Source organism: Rosa rugosa, chromosome 1 (assembly GCF_958449725.1).
Source record: "Rosa rugosa chromosome 1, drRosRugo1.1, whole genome shotgun sequence".
NCBI lineage: Eukaryota > Viridiplantae > Streptophyta > Magnoliopsida > Rosales > Rosaceae > Rosa > Rosa rugosa.
In genome coordinates, this window is record NC_084820.1 from 66,131,115 (window position 1) to 66,151,907 (window position 20,793).

The window sequence follows — 20,793 nt, forward strand, 5'->3', positions numbered from 1 at the left end:
CTTTATATCCAAGGAAGAGCAGACATCAGTTGATTCTGCTGAGAGGGCTCTGGAGTTCGTTCTCTTATCTGGAATTTTAGACTCTGAGGTGAGTGAATTGGATAAGCTCATGGCTTTACTTCAATTCTTCAAATGGAGATCACGGCTGCCGAGGAGCTACTATCTTCATACACATACTTGGAAGAAACATTTGCAGTAATGGAAGAAAAGCTGCAGGATTCTGAACAATCTTTGGAGCAATTGCAAGAACAGGTCTCTGAAATCCGGATGCAATCTCTGAAGTTCCACATGACCTTTTCATGCTCCGATGGAGAAGAAAATTGTAAGCTACCAGTGTTATTTTAATATCACTAGAAAAGGCACCCGTGCTTTGCTGCGGGATTTGTTATTGTTAACCATTTTGTATGCAAGGTTAGTTGATAAAATGTAATAAATTACGATATAAGTTTGGAAATGAACAATTATAAATTCCAGCTTAAGCAGACTATGACCGATTACTAAACAGAGAAAAAAAGGATTTCCGGTTATAAATGTTCAAATGTTGCTAAAGATTTCCAATTTGTGAACATTTTAGGTGTAAAAAGGAATCACAATCGTCAACAACATAGCCCAAAAGGAGGTGATATTTGACCAAACTGATAAAACACTATGTATCACACATCAAACTAATAATATTTTTACACAAATAAAGAAATAAAACTAAATCTTCTAAAGTTCAAACACAGTAGCTAAATATGTGCAACTTTTTGACCAAACTACCTTTAGAGCAAGTCCAGCGGTGGTAATAACCGGGCAAGCCACATCATTTTGATGATGTGTTGACTGGGTATAATGAAAAATGAGCTTCCACCGGGCCTTGCTTGACTGGGCAAGCTTTGGCTTTGCATGACCCAGGTCAAAAAAATGGGCAAGCCCATGACTAAACTCTTGCCCAAAGTCATCCGGCTGCCAGCTCGGCCCAGCATGCATGTGAGGTGACTGTTGCGACTGGGCGTGGAGGGAACGCACCAATGAGGTGCTAGACCGCAATTGCTGACCGCAATTGTTGACTGCTTTTGTCGCCTAGCGACATGAATTGGGAGGCAGACTTGGACGCGTGGAAGCTAGCCGTTGGGTGAATAGGAAATTTGATTGCAACGGTCAAGTAATCTTAGCCGTATGTTTCAATTAACTTGCAGATCTGACGGCAACCAATTAATATGTATATATATTAAATCAAACGGTAACAAAACAGTAAGAAAAAAAATTGTAAAAAATAAACAGTAGAATAAAACAGATTAAAAACTCGAGAAACAGTGAAAAATGAAACAGTGAAAATGAATGAACAGTGCCACGATGAACAGTCTTGACTGGTCAAGAAAAAAAACGGGTGGAAACCCATGTCCAGTGGCAGTGAACAGTACCTTGACTGGTCGAATTCTTGACTTCTCGACTTTGCATTTTCTTGACTACGGGTGAACTTGCTCTTAGTGTCAGCTCCATGCAGCCTGGGAAGATACTGAAGTCATGGATCTTTTGACTTTGAAATTTCTTAGTTTCTTCATCTTTTGTTTGCTCTAGTTTATCTATCTCTCCTTTTGATCTGCATGTTGCTTCATTTTGGTTAGTCATGGAAAACATGCAGAGATAATCAAAATACATGAAACGAAATTTTTTTGTATAGGAGGTTGAGTTTACCTTGGTGAAATAACGCTCAGTCTTGTCAAGGAACGGACATAGGGGAGCCTCTATTTTCCAATTGTGTAGTTCTAAGATCATTGGATTTAATTTCGAGTGCTGCTGCTGTCCTCATTGTTTCTAACTTCTTTGTAGGGAATCCTTCAAACCTTGATAAAACCTGCACTTTGGAAAATGGCATATATGTAATGATAACGAAAATGAAGATTAACAAACAATAATTAACAAAAGTGGAAGATGATTTATACCAACCCTGTGTCTCATCAGTCAAGTGTTCAAGAATGGATTCTAATTTCTTGTGGAACTCTAACAGCTCATTCATGTCTTTTGTTTGGAAAAAACTCATGGTAGTTCTCATATCCGTTAAAGACTTTGAATATTTCTGAACATCTTGTTCAATTTGTTGAGAGTACGCTAATCTGAGACACAGAGCAAATGGTTTAAAAAAAAATTCTTTCTACTTAGATTACTATAATTTTCAATGAAAAGGTCTATGGAAAACATAAATACCTTTTCATATCTGCTAGAGCATCAACCATGCCTTTTCGACTTGCTGTGCTGCTCCCAGCTCCACCTACAGCAGCACAAAAGTGAGCTTTATTTTTTGGGTGAGAACTGAAAAGGCCAAACAAAACAACGATGAAATTCACCCATCATTAAGCTAGCTACGGATAGGTGTTCAATAATCAAAAACCAAGATATGAAAGCTCTTTTGGGCAAAAAATCCAATGAACCATAAAACTTACCCTTCCATAGACATTAATATTTACATGTCAGCGATAATTAATATGACCTTGAAGCAAAGAAACTTTCAAATACAACATATATACATGGGTAAACTATACAGCACTGAAGGGAATCAAAGTCCAAGAATAGAAACACCGAATGAGTAGAGTTCAGTACGCTTTTCTTGCTTGTTGGAGTTGGAGAAAATGGATAAAAAAGATGAATTGGCTGTTGAACTAAGTTCCATAAATACAATAACCTCAAATTCTCAACCTTTAAACTAAATTCAGCACACACCAATAATACTTGATGAGACTAACCCAATCAAAATCGAAAACTCATTTAACCCAACACCAAATTGAAATCACATTCGAGCTAAATTCCACACCACCAAAACCTTCAACAGAGACATTAAGATCATACAATCAATGATCCCAAAAACCATGCAAACCCAAAAACTCAAGGGAAAAACAAAATTACAAATACCCACAAACAGATCGAGTTGCGATTCTGGAGAAAGAAAAAAAATACCGATTGTTGTGCGAAATCAAAACGAAACCGTGACAGCTTCCCGTCCCCCTCTTCCTTTTCTCCGAATTATCTTCCAATTATGGGAATTGAATTACCAACTCATCAGTCAGAGAAGAAGATAACCTTATTAATCAGATACCTCAACTTTTCCAGTTCTTCTTTCCTTCTGCGCAAAACCTACGATTTGATTCTTCGCTCTCTCTCTCTCTCTTTCTCTCTGTGTCGAACATGGCATTCTTAATCATATTCACCGTCAAATAAATTGATTGTTTTGTGAAGTTGAGAGTGAGAGGCAGCTGCTGCTGTTCGGTTTAGGAGGCAGGAGGAGGAGAAGAGAGAGGAAAAAATTCGGTCTGGGAGACAGGCAGAAAGGAGGAAGAGAGAGGAAAAAATAGGTCAGTGGCAGAGCCGTAAAAAAATTCAAATGAGGGCAAAGTCGCCTTTTCGCCTATGAATGAACAGTAACGCGGAATGAACAGTTAACTCATCTTTTATATGGGTGCGTCTGGGCTACGCCGGGCGTATGGTACGCCCTGGTGGGTCAGTTCTGCGTGTCTTATTCACGTCCACACGATTTGAATTAGAAGGGCAGTAGAGTAATTGCCAAGATAACTTTCGTTATCAGTAAAAGAGGCTCCGTTACTGTAAAACGCCGAGGATATTAATGTAATATGCAGAAAAGGTAAAAAGCGCTGCGGCTCATGCTGCATCATCATCTTCATCTTTCTTCATTTCTTGTTCATGAACACATATATGGCTTTGTCCGGCGACTACTTTGAATTGGTGGGCGACATTTCGTGCCGTATGACTTTTCAGGGCCTTGTCGAACCTGATGACCGAGGAGAAACCACTGAAGCCTATATCGGCTCCTCCATCGAGCTCCTGTATAACCCCAACTACCACACTCGAGACCTAAAGTTTTGCTTTTGCTTTTCAGAACCAAAAATAAACTTCTTTGAAGCCAATTCAAAAGTTCAGTAATGTGCTTATACCGCTTGATGAGGAGGAGCCACTGCTTGAACTATTATCACAACTGGCATTGCCCCCAACATCTTTCTCAATCTCAACCGTACCGGAGGAAAGCTGCTCATTGGCATGTCAGCACCAAGCTCCACATCTTCATCTCCCACTTCACTTACAGCGTATTCTCCTATCCAACAAGCTTCGAGAGCTGCTGCAAGTTCCAGTGTTCCTTTGGTGGATAGAAGACTGGAGGAGAGAGAGATTGAACAGAGCATTCTTTTTAGTTGCGTCAGGTCCTCGTTATTACATATAATTAGAGCAACGTGTACATTTAAAGTTAGTTGACATAGCGGTGAAGACACCTAGCAAATGTCTTGGTTGCAAGGGTTCGAGCCACGTGCGCTGCAAATATGGGTTTTTGTTTTTTGGTACCAATTTAATTTGTTTAACCTTTTTCAATGTTTAATTTTTATAATAAGAAAAAATAAGTAATCATGTTAATTTTAATAGTAGAGATAAACCTTTTTTCAAAAAATAGTGGAGATAGATTTTTTGAATAAAAGAATATTTTATTTAATTAAAATGAGTAAGCATTTTAATTTTACTAAATTATCAACAGTTTAATTTTAAATATATCGATTTTCAATTATTTTTAAAATTACACAAAATTCTTATATGCTTATATAATTTGTCTAGCATGTTTATTGGTTGTAGGGAAAAATATATCTTTCAAAATGATCAAGGTGGAGGAAATAGAATTCCGCAAATTTGACCGTTGGATGTGATCGGAAAGAGGAGGGGGGGGGGGGGGGGGGGGGGAGGGAATATACTTATGGTAAAAAATTTACATGTTTATGTCATCATTTCAGCCTCGATTCACGTGATTAACCTTAAACTCTAAATAACCATCAAACTAAAACGCTCGTAACCACTCCCTCACAACTTCTTTTTTTGATCCGTCAGCGCTCACACGCTCGCTAGGACGAGGTTGTACCAATGCATGTAAAAAAAAAAGGGACGTTTATCTCCCTGTGATTCGGCTCCCCTTAGGGAAGCATGAGCGTATATTGAGTTGACCCATTTAACCAATACGAAAACGAATGCCGACAGGGTTAAATTTTTACACGATACCTATTAATGCGCATTAAATACATGGATAATGTCAAATCTATCAATTTTCAATTTTGATTATTTGGACCACCCAAAATCCTTATATGCTTACTTAAGTTAGTTTTGCATGTATATTGGTTGTAGGAAAAAAATATACCTTCCAAAATAAACAAGGTGGAGGAAATAGAATTCTGCAAATTTGACCATTGGATGTGATCAAGGAGGGAAAATATGGCTATGGTAAAAAATTTATATGTTTTTGTCATCATTTTGGCCTCGATCCACGTGATTAACCCTAAACTCTAAATAACCATCAAACTAAGACGCTCGTAACTACTCTCTCACAAACAATTTTTTCGATCCGTCAGCGCTTGCGAGGTGTATCAATGCATGTAAAAAATTAAGGACGTTTTTCTCCCCCATGATTCGGCTCCCCTCAGGAAAGCATGAGCGTATACCGAGTAGTCCTCTTTGACCAATATGAAAACGAATGCCGATTGAGTTAATTTTTTAACACTGTACTTATTAATATGTGTTAAATACATAGGTAATGCAAAATCTATCGATTTCTAATTTGTACTATTTGGATCAATCAAAATATTTATATGCCTACTAGTGTTGTATAGCATGTTATTGGTTGTAGAGAAAATTATACCTTCTAAGATGAATAAGGTGAAAAAAAGAGAAATTGACAAATTTGACCGTTGGATGCGATCAAGGCTGGGAAACATGTATATGGTTAAAAATTGACATGTTTTCGTCATTGTTTCGGTCTTGATCTGCGTGGTCAACCCTAAATTCTAAATACTCATCAAACTAAAATACTCGTAACCACTCCCTCGCAACTTCTTTTCTCGATCTATCAGCGCTCATACTCTGTGGGGACGAGGTGTACCAACCATGTGAAAAATTCGGGACATTTATCTCCCCTGATTAGGCTCCCCTTACGAAAACATAAATGTATATTTGGTTAACCCCTTTGACCAATATGAAAACAAAGGCTGACCGAGTTATTTTTTTTACACGGTACCTATTAATACGTGCTAGATACATGAGTAATGCCAAATCGATCGATTTCCAATTTGTATTATTTGGATCACATAAAATCCTTATGTGCCTACTAGTGTTGCATAACATGTTTATTGCTTGTAGGGAAAAGTATACCTTCCTAAATGAACAAGATGGAGGAAATATAATTCGGCAAATTTGACCTTGGATGGGATCAATATGAAGAAATATGGCGATGGTAAAAAATTTACATGTTTTTGTCATTGTTTTGGCCTCGATCCATGCGGTCAACCCTAAACTCTAAATACCCATCACACTAAAACGTTCATAACCACCCCCTCGCAACTTCTTTTCTTGATCCTGCAATGCTCACACTCTCGTGGGTACGAAGGGTATCAAACCATGTAAAAAATTCGGGACATTTACCACCCTATGATTCGGCTCCCCTTAGGGAAGCATAAACGTATATTGCGTTGACCAATTTGACTAGTATGAAAATGCAGGTTGACCGGGTTAATCTTTATACACGACACTTATCAATACGTGTTAAATACATGGGTAATGTCAAATTTATTGATTTTTAATTTTGGGTTTGCATATCGCTAGAAATACCTATGTATCTACTAGTGTTGTATAACTTGTATATTGTTTTTACAGTGACAAGGACTTTTCAAAAATGACATGGAGTAGGAAGTTGGAATTTCATCAAACCAACAGTTGGATGAGATGATTGGAATATGTTATGTTTGTTGTAAAAAAGTCAATCAATTTCATCATCGATTTGACTTCGATCCACATGGTCAACCGAAGACACCTTAATAACATTATTTATTAATTACATTCCTCTAAGGGCAACCCCATCAAGATATAAGACATTTGGAAAACCGACCGTTGGATGCAATGATAAAGATACTTTATGCTCATTTAAAAAATATTATCCGCCTTCGACTTCATCTCAATAACGATCCACTCGGTCAACTACGATGTCTTCATATTACTAACACTAAAACACAAATTGCCAATTTGTCATTAATATTGTGAGAGCACTTTTCATTACCATTTCTCATATGGTATACCTTAGGTTACCCATGTACAAGAACTTGAGAGACTCGATATTCGCAGTTAGATTTTTTTTGTTCTTGAAAATATAATTAGCTTTTCTAAACGCTTAAATTAAATAATTAAAATTCAATCAAGTCAAAAATCCACTAAAAAATTTAATTTAATTTTTTATTTATATTTTATTTTTCTGATTTATTTTTAAGAACAATAACTAATAAATTTAAACAAACTGAGTTTGTAAATTGGAAAAACAAAAAAAAAAACAAAAAGAGAATGAGGTGGCTCGATCTTGAGCTTCCACCCCACACAATTCTTTGTGTCTTAGCCTAGCCACCGCACCACCATTGTAATTTGTTAATCTGTGTGCTGCCTTCTATACCTATTAAACATATTAGAGGAGGAGCTCTCACCACTACCTGCTGTCTTCCCCACACGCTTGCTTAGTTCTTGATCCCAGACTCAAACCCCAAGCCAAAGCAAATCACCACATACCCAGAAAACGCTCCAAGCTAGCCAAAGGCACCACATTTATGCTAAAAGCCTAAAACCACTTCTGGGCTTTCTTCTTCATTACCCATAACAGAGACTCAAGTCTTTGCATTTTACCATTTTCAATTTCAGTCATATTATATTATTGGGTTTCTTGTTTGTAATTGTTATTGAAATTTAACAAACACCTCTTAGTTTTGGAGGGTTGCTAATTTCCCAGCACAGATGGAATGGGTTTTGATACCATTGATGGGGTGATTCCTGAAGCTTGTCGTTCTTGAAATGTTTGAAGTATTTGGATCTTGGGAACAATTATTTATCTGGCAGTCTTATTGATTTCACCAATCTTTGGTGTTTTTCAATCTTGGATCGAAACAGTTTTCGGGTTTGCCTGGTTTCTCTACTTGCCGACAGTCTCTTAGAGTTTTGAATCTGGCTAATAGTTCTTTGGTCGGAGGCATACTGACATGTTGCTTCACTTCAAGCTTTGCAACATCTAAACCTCTCATTCAATCAATTGACTTATGAGATATCTCCGACACTTGTATTTTTCGGAGAAGCTTCTTCTCTGAGACTTGAGACCAGTGGTTCTCTTCCGAGCATGGTTGCAGAGACAACAGATAAATCCGGTCGAAGAAGATGAGGCCCATTGAAGGGCACGTGAGAGGGAGGTGCTCAGTTAAAACTCATTTACCATGGACGTGGAATTGACGTAAATGCCCCTCCGTTAACGAATGTCTTCAGCGTAACCTACGCCCGGCGTAGCCCAGAATTCACCCTATGTATAATTAGCTTCTCATTCTTACTGTGTATATGGTGATGGGGGTTGCCGGTTTTTTTTTATAATGGTAGCCCAGGCAGGTTTTATAACCACCTTTGGTGCATAAGTTGAACTGTTAGGGAGTATTACTGTTACTTTCATTCCGTTCTAATACATGCATATTATGGGTGTTTGGCTCCAAAACCAGTATGGGTGCAAACTATCTCTTTTGAGCGTGTGTGCAGGCGTGCCAGCACCGTGGGGTGCAGTCGTTGGAGAATCCATTGACCTTGACCTGACTTCTTGAATCAAACGCTGTGGACGAGGAGAGCACCAACCTCATCACAAGGTTCTCCTCTATGCCTTTCGGAAAAAGACTTCTTGCCTTACGGATAAGGGCTTTGGTTATGATCTCTTCGCGTCACCGAATCGATACTCAACGTTGTAAGTTGAGCAGAGCAATCACTAGGAAGTTTGGAGAAAGCACAGGGTTTGCTAAAGCGTGACTTTAGCTTCGCTGGGTTGCGAGGGCGTTACCCTTGCTTCGCTGGTTTGCAACTGGGTTGCAGGTAGGTTTACTCCGGAGAGACTTTGATAATCTGTATGATTAGTTGATTTGAGAGTCGTCCTTTTGTTGTTCGTCTTTAGCCTCTATATATAGGCTACTTGTAGATTCTCCTTCCTAATAGGAATGAAATACTATATTTTAGACCACAGATATTGGTCTTTGAATCAAATCAAAACTCTTAATAGTTTTGATAACTATCGTAGGCAATAATTAATAATTATCTGCCTCTGTCATCGCTAGAATATAGGCAAATATTAATTGCCTCTTAGAGTCTTGGACGTAATGCGGTAGGATATGCATTAATTGCAAATATATCTTCGCGAGGACTTTGTAGCACACGGAATGCATATATTTATATTGGTAGCGAAGGCTGATGGCCTTCCTTAATTGAACCATGCATGAGCCATGCATGTATATGTCTTCTGTTGAATGCATTCAAAGGATAATGTATTCCCCAATCTGCTCCATCTGCTCTTGATTGCAATATATGTGGGGCCCCTTGATAATTCACTTGCATGCATCTACGTACTGAAGGATGAGCTTCCCTTACTTGTCTCACCATGCCAAAGGAAATTATATAAAAGAGATATATTCCTTGTCAATCACAATTAAAGGTGGTTGACTCCTTCATATATTGCATGTGACTCTAATTGCTCTCTTGCATATATGAGTTTTTTACTTCAACAGTGTCTGAACTCTTCGAGGACTTTTGAAATGATACCTGAACTTTCAAAGTTATCAATGTGATACCTGAACTCATTTTTTCGTATCAACGTCGTACCTGCGGTCAATTTCTGTCACAGAACCGTTAACTATGACCACGTGTCCAGCACGTGAGGCACAAAATAAGGCTAAAAATGACCTTTCCCACTTCCTTTAGTTCTTCACGGGGTTTTTTACTTCAACAGTGTCTGAACTCTTCGAGGACTTTTGAAATGATACCTGAACTTTCAAAGTTATCAATGTGATACCTGGACTCATTTTTTCGTATCAACGTCATACCTGCGGTCGATTTCCTTCACAGAACCGTTAACTATGACCACGTGCCCAGCAAGTGAGGCACTTAATAAGGTTAAAAGACTAATTTACCCTCAAAAGTATTGTTTTTTATTTTTTTTGCTTTCTTTTTTTCTTTTTTTCTTTCTTGTTTTTCTTTTTCGACGTCTTCTTCACTCTGATTTGTCCCCTCCGATTGGAAGCCATGGCCGCAAATCAGATCTCACATTCTCTCTCAACCACCCAACCCTTTCCAAGCACTACTTGACTACAACCACATTGAACTCAGCTAGATCGATATGGCTACCTTGCAAAAATTCAAGCTCCTCGCCACTCAATGCCCCGTCGCCTGAAGCCCCACGCTTGCCCATCCGCCAGCCCCGTCATCCACCTCTACCGCTGTAAAACCCTCAGATTGTTCCTCACCCGCCCCAACCGCCGCCGATTGCCTCGCCGGAGTACCTCGTCTGAGACTCCCACTAAGTACTGATATTACAGCCGCGAATAACCAAAGGCCGGTTCTTTTTTGGACAAATTGATTAGAAGCTGGAATCAGTGAAATGATCATTGCCCCATTGTTCGATAAATCATATACAGATAGATATAGTTATACACAGACACGCAGTCGCGGAAAAATCATTTTTGGGTTTTCTCCCATCATCACCATCCTTCGCCTTTTCGCCGCTGTTGAGAGAGAGAAAGAGAGTTGCAGAGAGAGAAAGAGAGAGACTCTCAGTCTCCTTCACTTTTGCAGATTTTGATTCAATTACAAAGACATGGACTATTTTTGAATTTCATGAACTTATGCTGTGATGTTAGTTGCGGTGAGGAAGCCGAGTGCCACGACGGCGTGGCCCGCCTCCGTCATATCTCCAGCAAGCTGCTCAAGAAGGTCTGGATTGCTGCCGGCCATATTCTCTCTCTCTCTCTCTGATCCCTCTGTCTGAAATCTCAGGTAAATTCCAAGTCTCAGATCTGGAGGCCAAGAGTCGTGAAACCGTCTACACCGCTCCGGCCTGCAATAAATTCAGAGAAGCAAAGCCGTCGAGCAAGTTGTGCTTGGAGAACTCCGACGAGATGGAGTCCCCGGCGGTGTCCGTCCATCAGAGAATTGGATTCAAGTTTTGCTTTGGGTTTTGCATTTTGCTAGGAAATGTCATCATCCCATCTGATTGCATTTTGCAGATGAAAAAGGAAATAGAAATGGAGAAGAAGAACTGAAGGTACGACGGGACACGTGAAGAACTAAAGGAAGTGGGAAATGTCATTTTTACCCTTATTTTGTGCCTCACGTGCTGGGCACGTGGTCATAGTTAATGGTTATGTGACGGAAATCGACCGCAGGTACGACGTTGATACGAAAAAATGAGTTCAGGTATCACATTGATAGCTTTGAAAGTTCAGATATCATTTCAAAAGTCCTCGAAGAGTTCAGACACTGTTGAAGTATATACTTTTGAGGGTAAATTAGTCTTTTAACCTCATTAAGTGCCTCGCCTCACGTGCTGGGCACGTGGTCATAGTTAACGGTTCTGTGACGGAAATCGACCGCAGGTATGACGTTGATACGAAAAAATGAGTTCAGGTATCACATTGATAACTTTGAAAGTTCAGGTATCATTTCAAAATTCCTCGCGTGGTCATAATTAACGGTTCTGTGACGGAAATCGACCGCAGGTATGACGTTGATACGAAAAAATGAGTTCAGGCATCACATTGATAACTTTGAAAGTTCAGGTATCATTTCAAAAGTCCTCGAAGAGTTCAGACACTGTTGAAGTAAAAAACCCTGCAGATATATTTGCTATACTCTCGCGAACATTTTAGTTGTATGGGAATCTTCACTATTCGCAGGGCTCACGTTATTGCACACTACTTGGTAATCAAGTAAACAAACCGCTATTAATTATCAAATATTTGATAATTACTAGTGAATCAAGGAATATCATGATTCGTCCCAAGATTGCTTGGTCTCCAAGTAGGCCTTATTTAGCCTCTAAATAATATATTCCGAGATTATCGAAAATATATAGCTTGGGCCACGAATATTGGCCCGGTTTTCTTCGAGTCCCCCTTGTCGGGAAAAAATGTTAATTTTGGGTTCAAACAATGGGGTTGCCAGGAAACTTATAGTGATAGGCCAGGCAGGTTTCTCTAACATGTCGATATAGTAGAGACTATAATTCTTGATTTTATTCCATTCTAATGCATGCATATTGACAGCGAATAATGACAAAGGAGTGGGCCATTTAGATGATGATATATTTTCAAGCAAGAATGTACTTATGAAAATGCAAACTGTTGAACAGCAAAGACATATTTTGAGGATGCTAGAGAAATCCTAGCCTCTTATTTTGAGGATGCTTGTAAACGGTGGTGATAACAGGGACCCTAGCCTCTTATTTATACAAGTACTAGTCCTAGGAATCCTCCGATAAAGGTTTTCCTGAAGAATCAAGTACTGTATAATTGTAATCCTAATGCATCACAGTTTAGGACTTTCTTGTAGTCCAAATAATGGATTCCTAATCCAATGCTAAATACACTATCACATTAGATATCTAGGTTGATTCTTTTCCATTTTCTAGATCCATGTTGTATTCAACTTAATGTTTTAATGGTTTCCTAGTTGCTCTAGGATAACTAGTAATAAGTTCATTTTAGTCTAACATTTATTGGGAAACCTGACCTTATTCACAATCTAGCCATTGTATGTCAATTGAATTGCACCGGTAATCTGAAGCAAATAAATTACCAACTGCAGTGAGAGGCTTTATTGGGATATGTGGCCTTCCATGAATAAAATTTGCAATCTAACCGCTCCTATGTAGGGTGTTTGATGTACTGCACCAGCATTCCAAACACATAAGCAAAGCCAAAACAGAGCACCAACTGACTGAAAGACAAACTAAATCCTAAAGAACTTCAAGTCTAATACAACTTATAAATTGTGGAACTTACTCAAGCCTGTCAAGGTATATTGTGAAAACTTCTGCTAAAATTAATAAAATGATTTACTGTCACAGTGCACCATACACCTTAATTAACATCTTAATGAAAGTTATCAGTTAGAAAGAACAAGTCAAATGCAACTGCCTTACACAAATTTTGCAGACACGCACAAACACATCGAATCACACAGCCCAACTTTGATTTAGTAAATAAAAGTTTAGTACTTTAACTCTTCTTATTACATACCAGCTAGCTGTTATTTCTCAAATAATGGTATTTTCTTCTATTCTGAGATAAAAAGCAACACTGAATTATAAGTATTGAGGATGGCTTTTACCTAACAAAGCAGCAAACTTCATAACAGAACACCACGTAACATTTGATATAAATAATATCAAATGCAGAACCAGGGTTCTTCATTTGGAGATCTGGGCTTCGGTAAACTCGTGATCTTTAACTCTGTGGTGCGGAAAACTGGAATATAACTTGAGGTGGGCAATCTGTCTAGACTGATCTGCCGGGATCATTTTATCCAGGACCTAATTGCATTGCTCATTTATCTAGTTGAAGCATTTCTGAGTGTCGCAGTCTGTTTCTTAGTATCGCAGTCTGTTTTGGGAGTCCGACGACGTTGCCGAGATCGGGGTCGGCAATCTGACCGGTACAAAAGAATGTAATAACTTAAGGAATGTTGTGGAGAATGGAAAACTACAACACTTTATTTCAGCGCATTTCTGTAGTTGGAAGCATTTATAAGTTCTTATGTGTCAGCAAGTTCCGGAAGCATTTGACTTTCCTACTTTGGAGATTCACACCTTGTTTTAAAGAGAAATTCTTGCATAGGGGCTGCCGCATCGCCACGTGGTGCGGCCCTCCAATCAAAAACCAGAAAATTTTCTTCCTTTTCCGAAATTGTCCCTGCTTTTTAAAGTAAAATACCCAAAACACCTCCCCTACTGGGCAGTGATTGGTCAACCGCACCACGTGGCCGTGCGGCTGCGCCACGCAAGAACTTCTCTAGTCAGTTGCTGCTATAGCAGTAGTGTTTACCTAGTCAGTTGCTGACCAAACAAATGTGCTCAATCACCGTTGGATAAGCCAAGATGTTTTGTCATAATCAATTACATCCTTAATTTCTCAGAAGAAATTTGACTTTGGAGATTTTGGATAAGCCAAAAATGTTCTTGTCACTTCAAATTAGATGAGATTACCGTTTTAGTGATCATCACTAATATCATCACTCTTAGCACTGGTGATACTAGATAAACTACTAGTGTTACCATTGATGACCATGATCGCCTCTTTCAATTCTCCGGTCTTAGATGAGAAAATCTGCATAGTCTATTTGGAGGATAATGTATGTAATGAACATAAGGAAAAAAAATATTCTTACATGTTACAACCCTGCACCTACGCTCTGCATTAAGTTGGATGGCATGTCGTTTTCGGTCTTCTTCCTTATAGTTATAATCGTAACGTAATTATTAAAATATGAGATGTTTATAGTTTATTCGGACATTTCATCAAAATTGAAAAGTTTGGCAAATATTTATAATTATTTAATTAATTTTAAAATATTAACTTTTTTTTTTCAATAAAATGTGCAAAATATAGAAAAAAAAGGTAAAAACTGTGTATGTTATGCCTTTAATATTTTTGGCTTCAAAAATATTGAAAAATCTAACTAGTTTCTTTCAAAAATACGAATTATAGAAATATATAAAAATAAAAACATAAATACATATTGTATTCGTAAATGGTATAAAAAACTACTAATTATAGTTATAATAGAGAGAGCATCGGGTTTGGGCTTGGGCTTTTGGGCCTGGGCTCAAACTTGGGTTGCTGGGCTATAAACCTAGGCTCACATTATGGGCTTAAGATTTTTAAAATGTCAGTCGTAATTCAGATCATGGTTCTTCGGAATTGGTAACTATCTTGAGTTAGGACTGGATGAAGCGGCTTATGGATGAGGAATTGACTCCTATTTGTTTGCTGGGAAGTGGCTCTCTATTGATACCGCAATTGCGCGCCTGGCTAATGGGGATGCTAGTCAGTGATTTTGCCCTAGAAGACACGGAGTTGTTTTTTGTTTATGAGTTCGCTTTACAAAGCGGACTCAAATTGACTTGTAATGAGTTTACATTGCTTAGATAGGAGATTGGTTGTTACCCCGCCATTTTTCTGTGTTTGAGTATATGTTAGACTTTGACTTGTTGGCTGGTCATCTAATAATATTGACCTTTTCTTTCAAAAAGAAAAAGAAAGAGAGAGCATCTAATATTGATTTTAATTGAAGCAAGCAGAGTTCGTTACAATCTGCTTTCGGGTGCGAACCGAACCCAAATTCCAATGGCTGCCAAAGACGAGCTCGCCGAGTCTCTCAATGACCTCTTCACCAGCGTCTCCACCATGGTCAAATCGGAGCTCCAGGTTTCCTCTCTCTCCCCCTCAATTTGGGAATCTTTTGAAATTTAGTCTTCAATCCGAGATATCAGGGAACAACAAACCACATAGAGCTCTTAGAGAAGATGAATCTGAGAGTCGCCGAGGAATACAAAGGCTTCGGCGACGTGGCCTCCGGGCTAAGCGTTTTCGTGGAGCAGCTCAAGTCCAAAAGCGGCGGCTTCGACGAGTATGTGAAGCAGATTGATGTTATAGACCAGCAAGTCACCGAATTCGAAGCTGTGGTTTCGGTGCTTGATCGATATGTGGCCATGTTAGAGTCCAAAGTCCAATCCGTGTATCAAAATCCATCGTCTTCTTAGTTCGAATTGTTCGATGTTTTCAGTGTCTGAAATTTGCTTATGTCTCTGTGTGTTTGAAATTTACGAAGTACTGTATGTTCAACTTCAATCCAATGTAGTGAAATTATATGATCAAATTTGAACAATGCAGCAGCTTCATAGCTCGATTTTTGCATTCTATGCTGTGAAAATGCAGAGTTTTTCGAGTTGTCTGGAAAGTGCAGACTGCTATGAACTTAAGACTTGCGATTCATATGCATCAATGGTTAACAGTTGCTCACTGGCGCCTAAGTTCTGTTCTGAAGTGAGAAGCAATTGTTTGAATGAGTACTGTATGTATAGTGGATTAGTGGTAAAATGAACCACGGAATGTTTCTGCTATAGATTACAAGTGTACAACCAGGTGGTTCAAGTCATATACAGAAAAACAACACTACCTAGTTTTGTCAGGTTTGTTTCTCTGATGTTAGCAACGGCGATTGGAGGACAGCTTGCTCCTACTTGTTCTGTAACGAGAAGGCTGCTTCTTCCTAGGTCTTCGTAAGTTTTGCAGCATAACGGCACGTGTTTTCCCATCTGGTTGCAGGCCACTCTTACGCATATTTGTGTAAAGCTTCTTTGCTAATTCGGTTTTGCCTCGAAAGCTCATTCCTTGAATGGCAGCGTTATAAAGAGATGCATCTGGTGCAGCCTGCTGCAAAGCAAATAAACATCAGTGTTTCATCATCTTTGGGCATTCAGTGTCTATATAATGCCAAACCTACAGCAAACTCAATAACCAATGTTTAACAATAAACAAAAAGCATGTAGATAGAAGCACGACTCATCAGATGCTTCGAAATTACCAAAAAGAGGGACGCGTTTGAAAATCTGGACAACTACATATGACAGTTCTTTGTTCTATACAGAAGTTCTAACTCCATAAGAAGCGGTATGATGCGATAAAATTGAATGCAAAAGTGACAAAAGTGATAATACTCTCAAAAAAATTGGACTTACATTCAGGATTTCCTCCACTTCCTCCCAGAAAGAACCCCAAATGCAACTCCTTATTAGTGACAGATGAGTAAATGTGTCTGGGGTGCACTTCTGGTGAACCATGTGCTCATAAACTTGCAGTGCAACTTCAGGCTTCCTTGCCATCTCGCAAGCACTGATTACAAGGTTATACGATGCTGTTGAAACTGACAACTCAGAAGCTTCTAATTGCCACAAAAGCTGCAAAGATTTATCCCATAGCCCAAGCTTCGAGCAAGACATTAAAGCCATATTGTACAAGTGCAAGTTCAATTGAGAGCCCCGACTTCTCTTGATGCTCTCAAAGAGCTTAATAGCATCATCATGTCGATTTGCCCTATACAGTGCACTGAGTAACGCCTTCCATGTATAAGGATCAGGTGAATGACCCATAGATTTCATGATATTATATACCCTAAAAGCTAGTTCAACCTCCGCAGCCTTTCCAAGCGAATTTATCAATGCATTGAATGCAATTGTATTTGGCTTGAGCCCACTGTCCAACATATTCTGAAAGATGTTTAGTGCCAGATCCCACTTTCCATCCTTCGAGCAAGCACCAATTATAGCTTGCATTGTATCATTCCCTGGTTGAAACTTGTTTTCAATCATCTCATTGTAAGCATCAAGAGCTAGCTCATGCTCACCACACCGAACAAAAATGCTAACTAAGAGGCAATAAGTAACTTGTGTTCCAGTATGACCATTCTCCTTGATATCTCTCCACAATCTCTCAGTTTCACGCCAATTGTTCACTTTACCACAAACCGATATCATAGTGTTATAGACAACAGTATCAAAACCATCCCTCACTCCACTCTCCCCTTCCATTGCCCTAAACATTTCAATGGCAGAGTCACAACCATGAGCATCTGAAACTGCTTTAAGTATCAAGCTATAACTATGCCCCGTAGTTAACTTCTTTCTCTTCATAAACTGAAACACTCTCAAGCCATTATCAAAAAACCCATTTCTCAACAGACAAGATAACAGTGAATTACACGCATGTAAACTAGGAACAAGACCTGATAACTCCATGGAAGTAAACAGCTCCAACGCACTCCGAATTTTATTAGTTCTACTAAGCACCAAAATCCGCTTTGACAATGTCTCTTCATCCACCTCCTCTAAAAAACTTACCCTATCTACATTCAACATATCCTTCCAATTTAAAGTCACCTCTGGCCGGACGGCAACCCCCGGTTCAATTTCCGGTTCGACCGCGTCCTTATCAATTGCTACATCTCCCCATGGAGGCAATATCTGCTCAACCAAAGAATCTTCTTCATTTTCACAAACCAACCCAGATTGCACACCAAGCACCACGTTTGGCACAGACATGGATTTTGCCTTCATTCTAATCACACTGGGTACCCACATGGAAACTAAGCTAAGGTTATGTGTACTTGAACATGTTTTAGGCACATCATAATATAAAGGCTGGCTAGAATGGCGATACCGAAACCCAGAACTAGTTGAGATTAACATAAGGGAAAGTGAAGGTTTCAGAACCTCACCCATTAATGAACCCAGAACACAGAGATACACACAAAGCTATGAAATTAGTACTTGCTGTTCAACCATGGAAAGTGTGCTGATGATGATAGAACTAACCTTTAACAGCATGACCCAATTTGAAGAAGATGAAGCAAAGGAAGTACAGACCTTTCCTCAAATTTCTATGAACAAAATAGATGCTTGTTCTTCTTCTACAACGAGACAGGAAGCAAATATCTTCGTCTGTTGAGACGAGAGGGACCGCCCTGTTGAACCTGACCTGCCAAATAACATCCCGAAACGACGGCGTCTCCTCGTTCCTAACTTCGACACACCGTTTTTTTTTTTTTTTTTTGACTTTGTCAAGGGGAACCCAAAGACTTCCCCAAGATAAACCTCTTCGGCGCATGTGAAATGCTCCAACTGTGCATTGCAGCACAGTGCCTCGCCACTTTGACAGCTTCGGGGTTCGAACCTAGGTTGGGGAGCACTTCGACACACCGTTTTATACTGGGTCAAAACCAAAAACACCTGAATAGTCCTTAATCCTTATACTACAAGCAATAAATTTGTAATTGCCTAATTGATACCCCAATGAATTTATCTCTCCATCAGTCACATTACCATAAGCTCATCATTAATAGTGTATGATTTTAAAACCTATTTCAATTGACGGAACACCGAAAAACCTTGAACGAATTTTTTTAATATAATATTATTGTGTTCCAATTTTGAAAAATCGTGTAATTGTAATTTTTGTGTTCTATCGTTCAAGAAATGTTTAGAAATCATCATTTGATAGTGAAAAAATTTTATTTTAGAAAACAAGAACATGCAATTTTCACAAAAAAATAATGTGTTATTGGCTATATCCTTGAGTAAAAATCATGATCAACTTTTATACTATAATATAATAATCACTGAGTTACTAAATAAGCCAATAGACCGACCGAAGTGCTATAGGTACCATTTTCACGAATTTACAACAGAGGTGTGTTTTATTTTGAGAAAAATTAGGCTACTGTCTCCAAACTATGCTGCCAAGGCCAATTTGATACCCGAACTCTCAAACGTATCAATGTGATACCCAAACACATATTTTGACACCAACGTGATACTTCCGTCCAAAATTTCTGACAGCACAGTTTCTTTGCTGACGTGCTAAGCACGTGGAGACAAAATTTTTTTTTTTATCAAAGGCAGAATAGTCTTTCACTACTAGCTAATTAAAAAAAAAAAAAGGAACGAAACCATGATCAGAGCTCTCTCTCCCAACTCCAATTCTTCTTCTTCTTCCCAACACTACCTCCTCCCACTCCAACTCACAATAGATCTCGCCAGATGCATCATTTTGCTGCTAAAGATTAGTTAAAAATTGTGGTAAATTTTGGGTGTGTGATATTGAGGATGGTTGATGTTGTGGTTATTGGGTTTGTGATTGTGATTGTGATTGGGTGTGTTCACATTGAAGAGAAGCAGAACATCAAACATCATCGTGCCGATTGGGATTGGGGGCGGTGGTTAGTAAATTTGGCTGGAGGAGGGCTCCGATTGGGATTCGGGGCGGTAAGTGTCATCAGGCTGAGCTCGTGTTCGATGCTGAAATTATAATCTCGAAGAGGACGCCGGATTGGAGGAGGCTGGGGCAGAAGACGGCGAGCTTGTGGAGGGAGGACCAGCCGCCGGGAGGCTTGGAGGAGGCGGCGGAGACAAGATAGGAGATGACCGAGGCGGGCCCAGTTGCGAGGGTCGTCCTCCAATTCTTGCAATTCGAAGACTTTGATCAAGACTCTCTGGGAATTCATCGGCCTCTCCGACGCCGACTCCGACGACAACCACCCCCACCCCAACTCTGACGACGACCACCCCCACCCCCACCCCAACTCCGACTCCGAACCACCACAAAACTCCTAGCCCATTGTGACCAACACTTCATTCGACTCCCCAGTTGCTTCGCCGGTCGCCGATCAGATCCGAGCCCACACCCGTCGTTAGACCTGTCTCGTTCGCCTTCTCGATCTGCCCTTCCAGACCCCCCTCAATTTCGACGATCGCCGTGGCCATGATGACGTCTAGATTTCAAGGTGTTTTCGAATCTACGCAGCCCCTTTAGGTCACCAAGACCACCTCTTCATGGGCATAAGAGGAGCTGGGGAGGCTTAAGCATCATCGACTCTCTTGATGATGATGATTCCAAGTTTTCTGGGAAAGTCACTAGATCATCTGAGAAGAAGAAGAATAAGAAGATAAAGAAGAAAGAAACAATTAACAAAAGAAAAGGGCAAATTGGTCTTTTTCTTTGTTTTTGGTCTTCACGTGCTTGCCACGTCAGCAAAGAAATGGCGCCGTCAGAAATTTTGGACGGAAGTATCACATTGGTGTCAAAATATGTGTTTGGGTATCACATTGATACTTTTGAGAGTTCGGGTATCAAATTGGTATTGGCAGCATAGTTTGGGGACGGTAGCTGAATTTTTCTCTTTTATTTTTTATTTTTGGATCATAGAGTTTAGGTGTTTACCTTTTATTTTTCTTTTCTTTTCATATTTCAAAGGCTATTACCGGCCAGCCCAATAGTCCAATACAAACGCCATATACTTAGTCCGGCCCAGAGTTCCAGCCCAATAAATTTGGCGGTGGACACCTATAAATAGTCTCTGCGTCTCTTTCGGACCCAAAACGCCATAAGC

General features: G+C 39.4%; 2 protein-coding genes and 1 long non-coding RNA gene across 3 annotated transcripts; 1 reads left to right on the top strand and 2 right to left on the bottom strand.

The window, feature by feature from the left end:
• Nucleotides 1–1,466: 1,466 nt before the first annotated feature.
• LOC133726239 (uncharacterized) lies at nt 1,467–2,092 on the bottom strand. Its single transcript, XR_009854725.1, has 3 exons — nt 1,930–2,092; nt 1,678–1,837; nt 1,467–1,582 (listed from the first exon to the last, which is right to left on the bottom strand). It is a non-coding gene; the product is annotated as an uncharacterized LOC133726239 (long non-coding RNA).
• A 13,056-nt stretch (nt 2,093–15,148) lies between these two features.
• On the top strand, nt 15,149–15,764 carry LOC133726237 (biogenesis of lysosome-related organelles complex 1 subunit 2-like). The gene is made up of 2 exons (XM_062153751.1): nt 15,149–15,275; nt 15,341–15,764. The coding sequence occupies exons 1-2, from the start codon at nt 15,195–15,197 to the stop codon at nt 15,608–15,610; spliced, it is 351 nt and encodes a 116-aa protein (XP_062009735.1). The 5' UTR covers nt 15,149–15,194; the 3' UTR covers nt 15,611–15,764.
• Nucleotides 15,765–15,938: 174 nt separating this feature from the next.
• LOC133726236 (pentatricopeptide repeat-containing protein At3g29290-like) lies at nt 15,939–18,371 on the bottom strand. Its single transcript, XM_062153750.1, has 2 exons — nt 16,589–18,371; nt 15,939–16,283 (listed from the first exon to the last, which is right to left on the bottom strand). Exons 1-2 carry the CDS (start codon nt 18,125–18,127, stop codon nt 16,056–16,058), a joined length of 1,767 nt encoding a protein of 588 aa, XP_062009734.1. The 5' UTR covers nt 18,128–18,371; the 3' UTR covers nt 15,939–16,055.
• Nucleotides 18,372–20,793: the final 2,422 nt, after the last annotated feature.

Bases quoted from the DNA above. Each gene is read 5' to 3' on its own strand.
- LOC133726237 (XM_062153751.1), top strand. From the start codon at position 15,195: ATGGCTGCCAAAGACGAGCTCGCCGAGTCTCTCAATGACCTCTTCACC. The intron at 15,276-15,340 runs GTTTCCTCTCTC...CCGAGATATCAG, and splicing joins TGGTCAAATCGGAGCTCCAG to GGAACAACAAACCACATAGA.
- LOC133726236 (XM_062153750.1), bottom strand. From the start codon at position 18,127: ATGGGTGAGGTTCTGAAACCTTCACTTTCCCTTATGTTAATCTCAACT. The intron at 16,284-16,588 runs GTAAGTCCAATT...TTTGCTTTGCAG, and splicing joins AAGTGGAGGAAATCCTGAAT to CAGGCTGCACCAGATGCATC.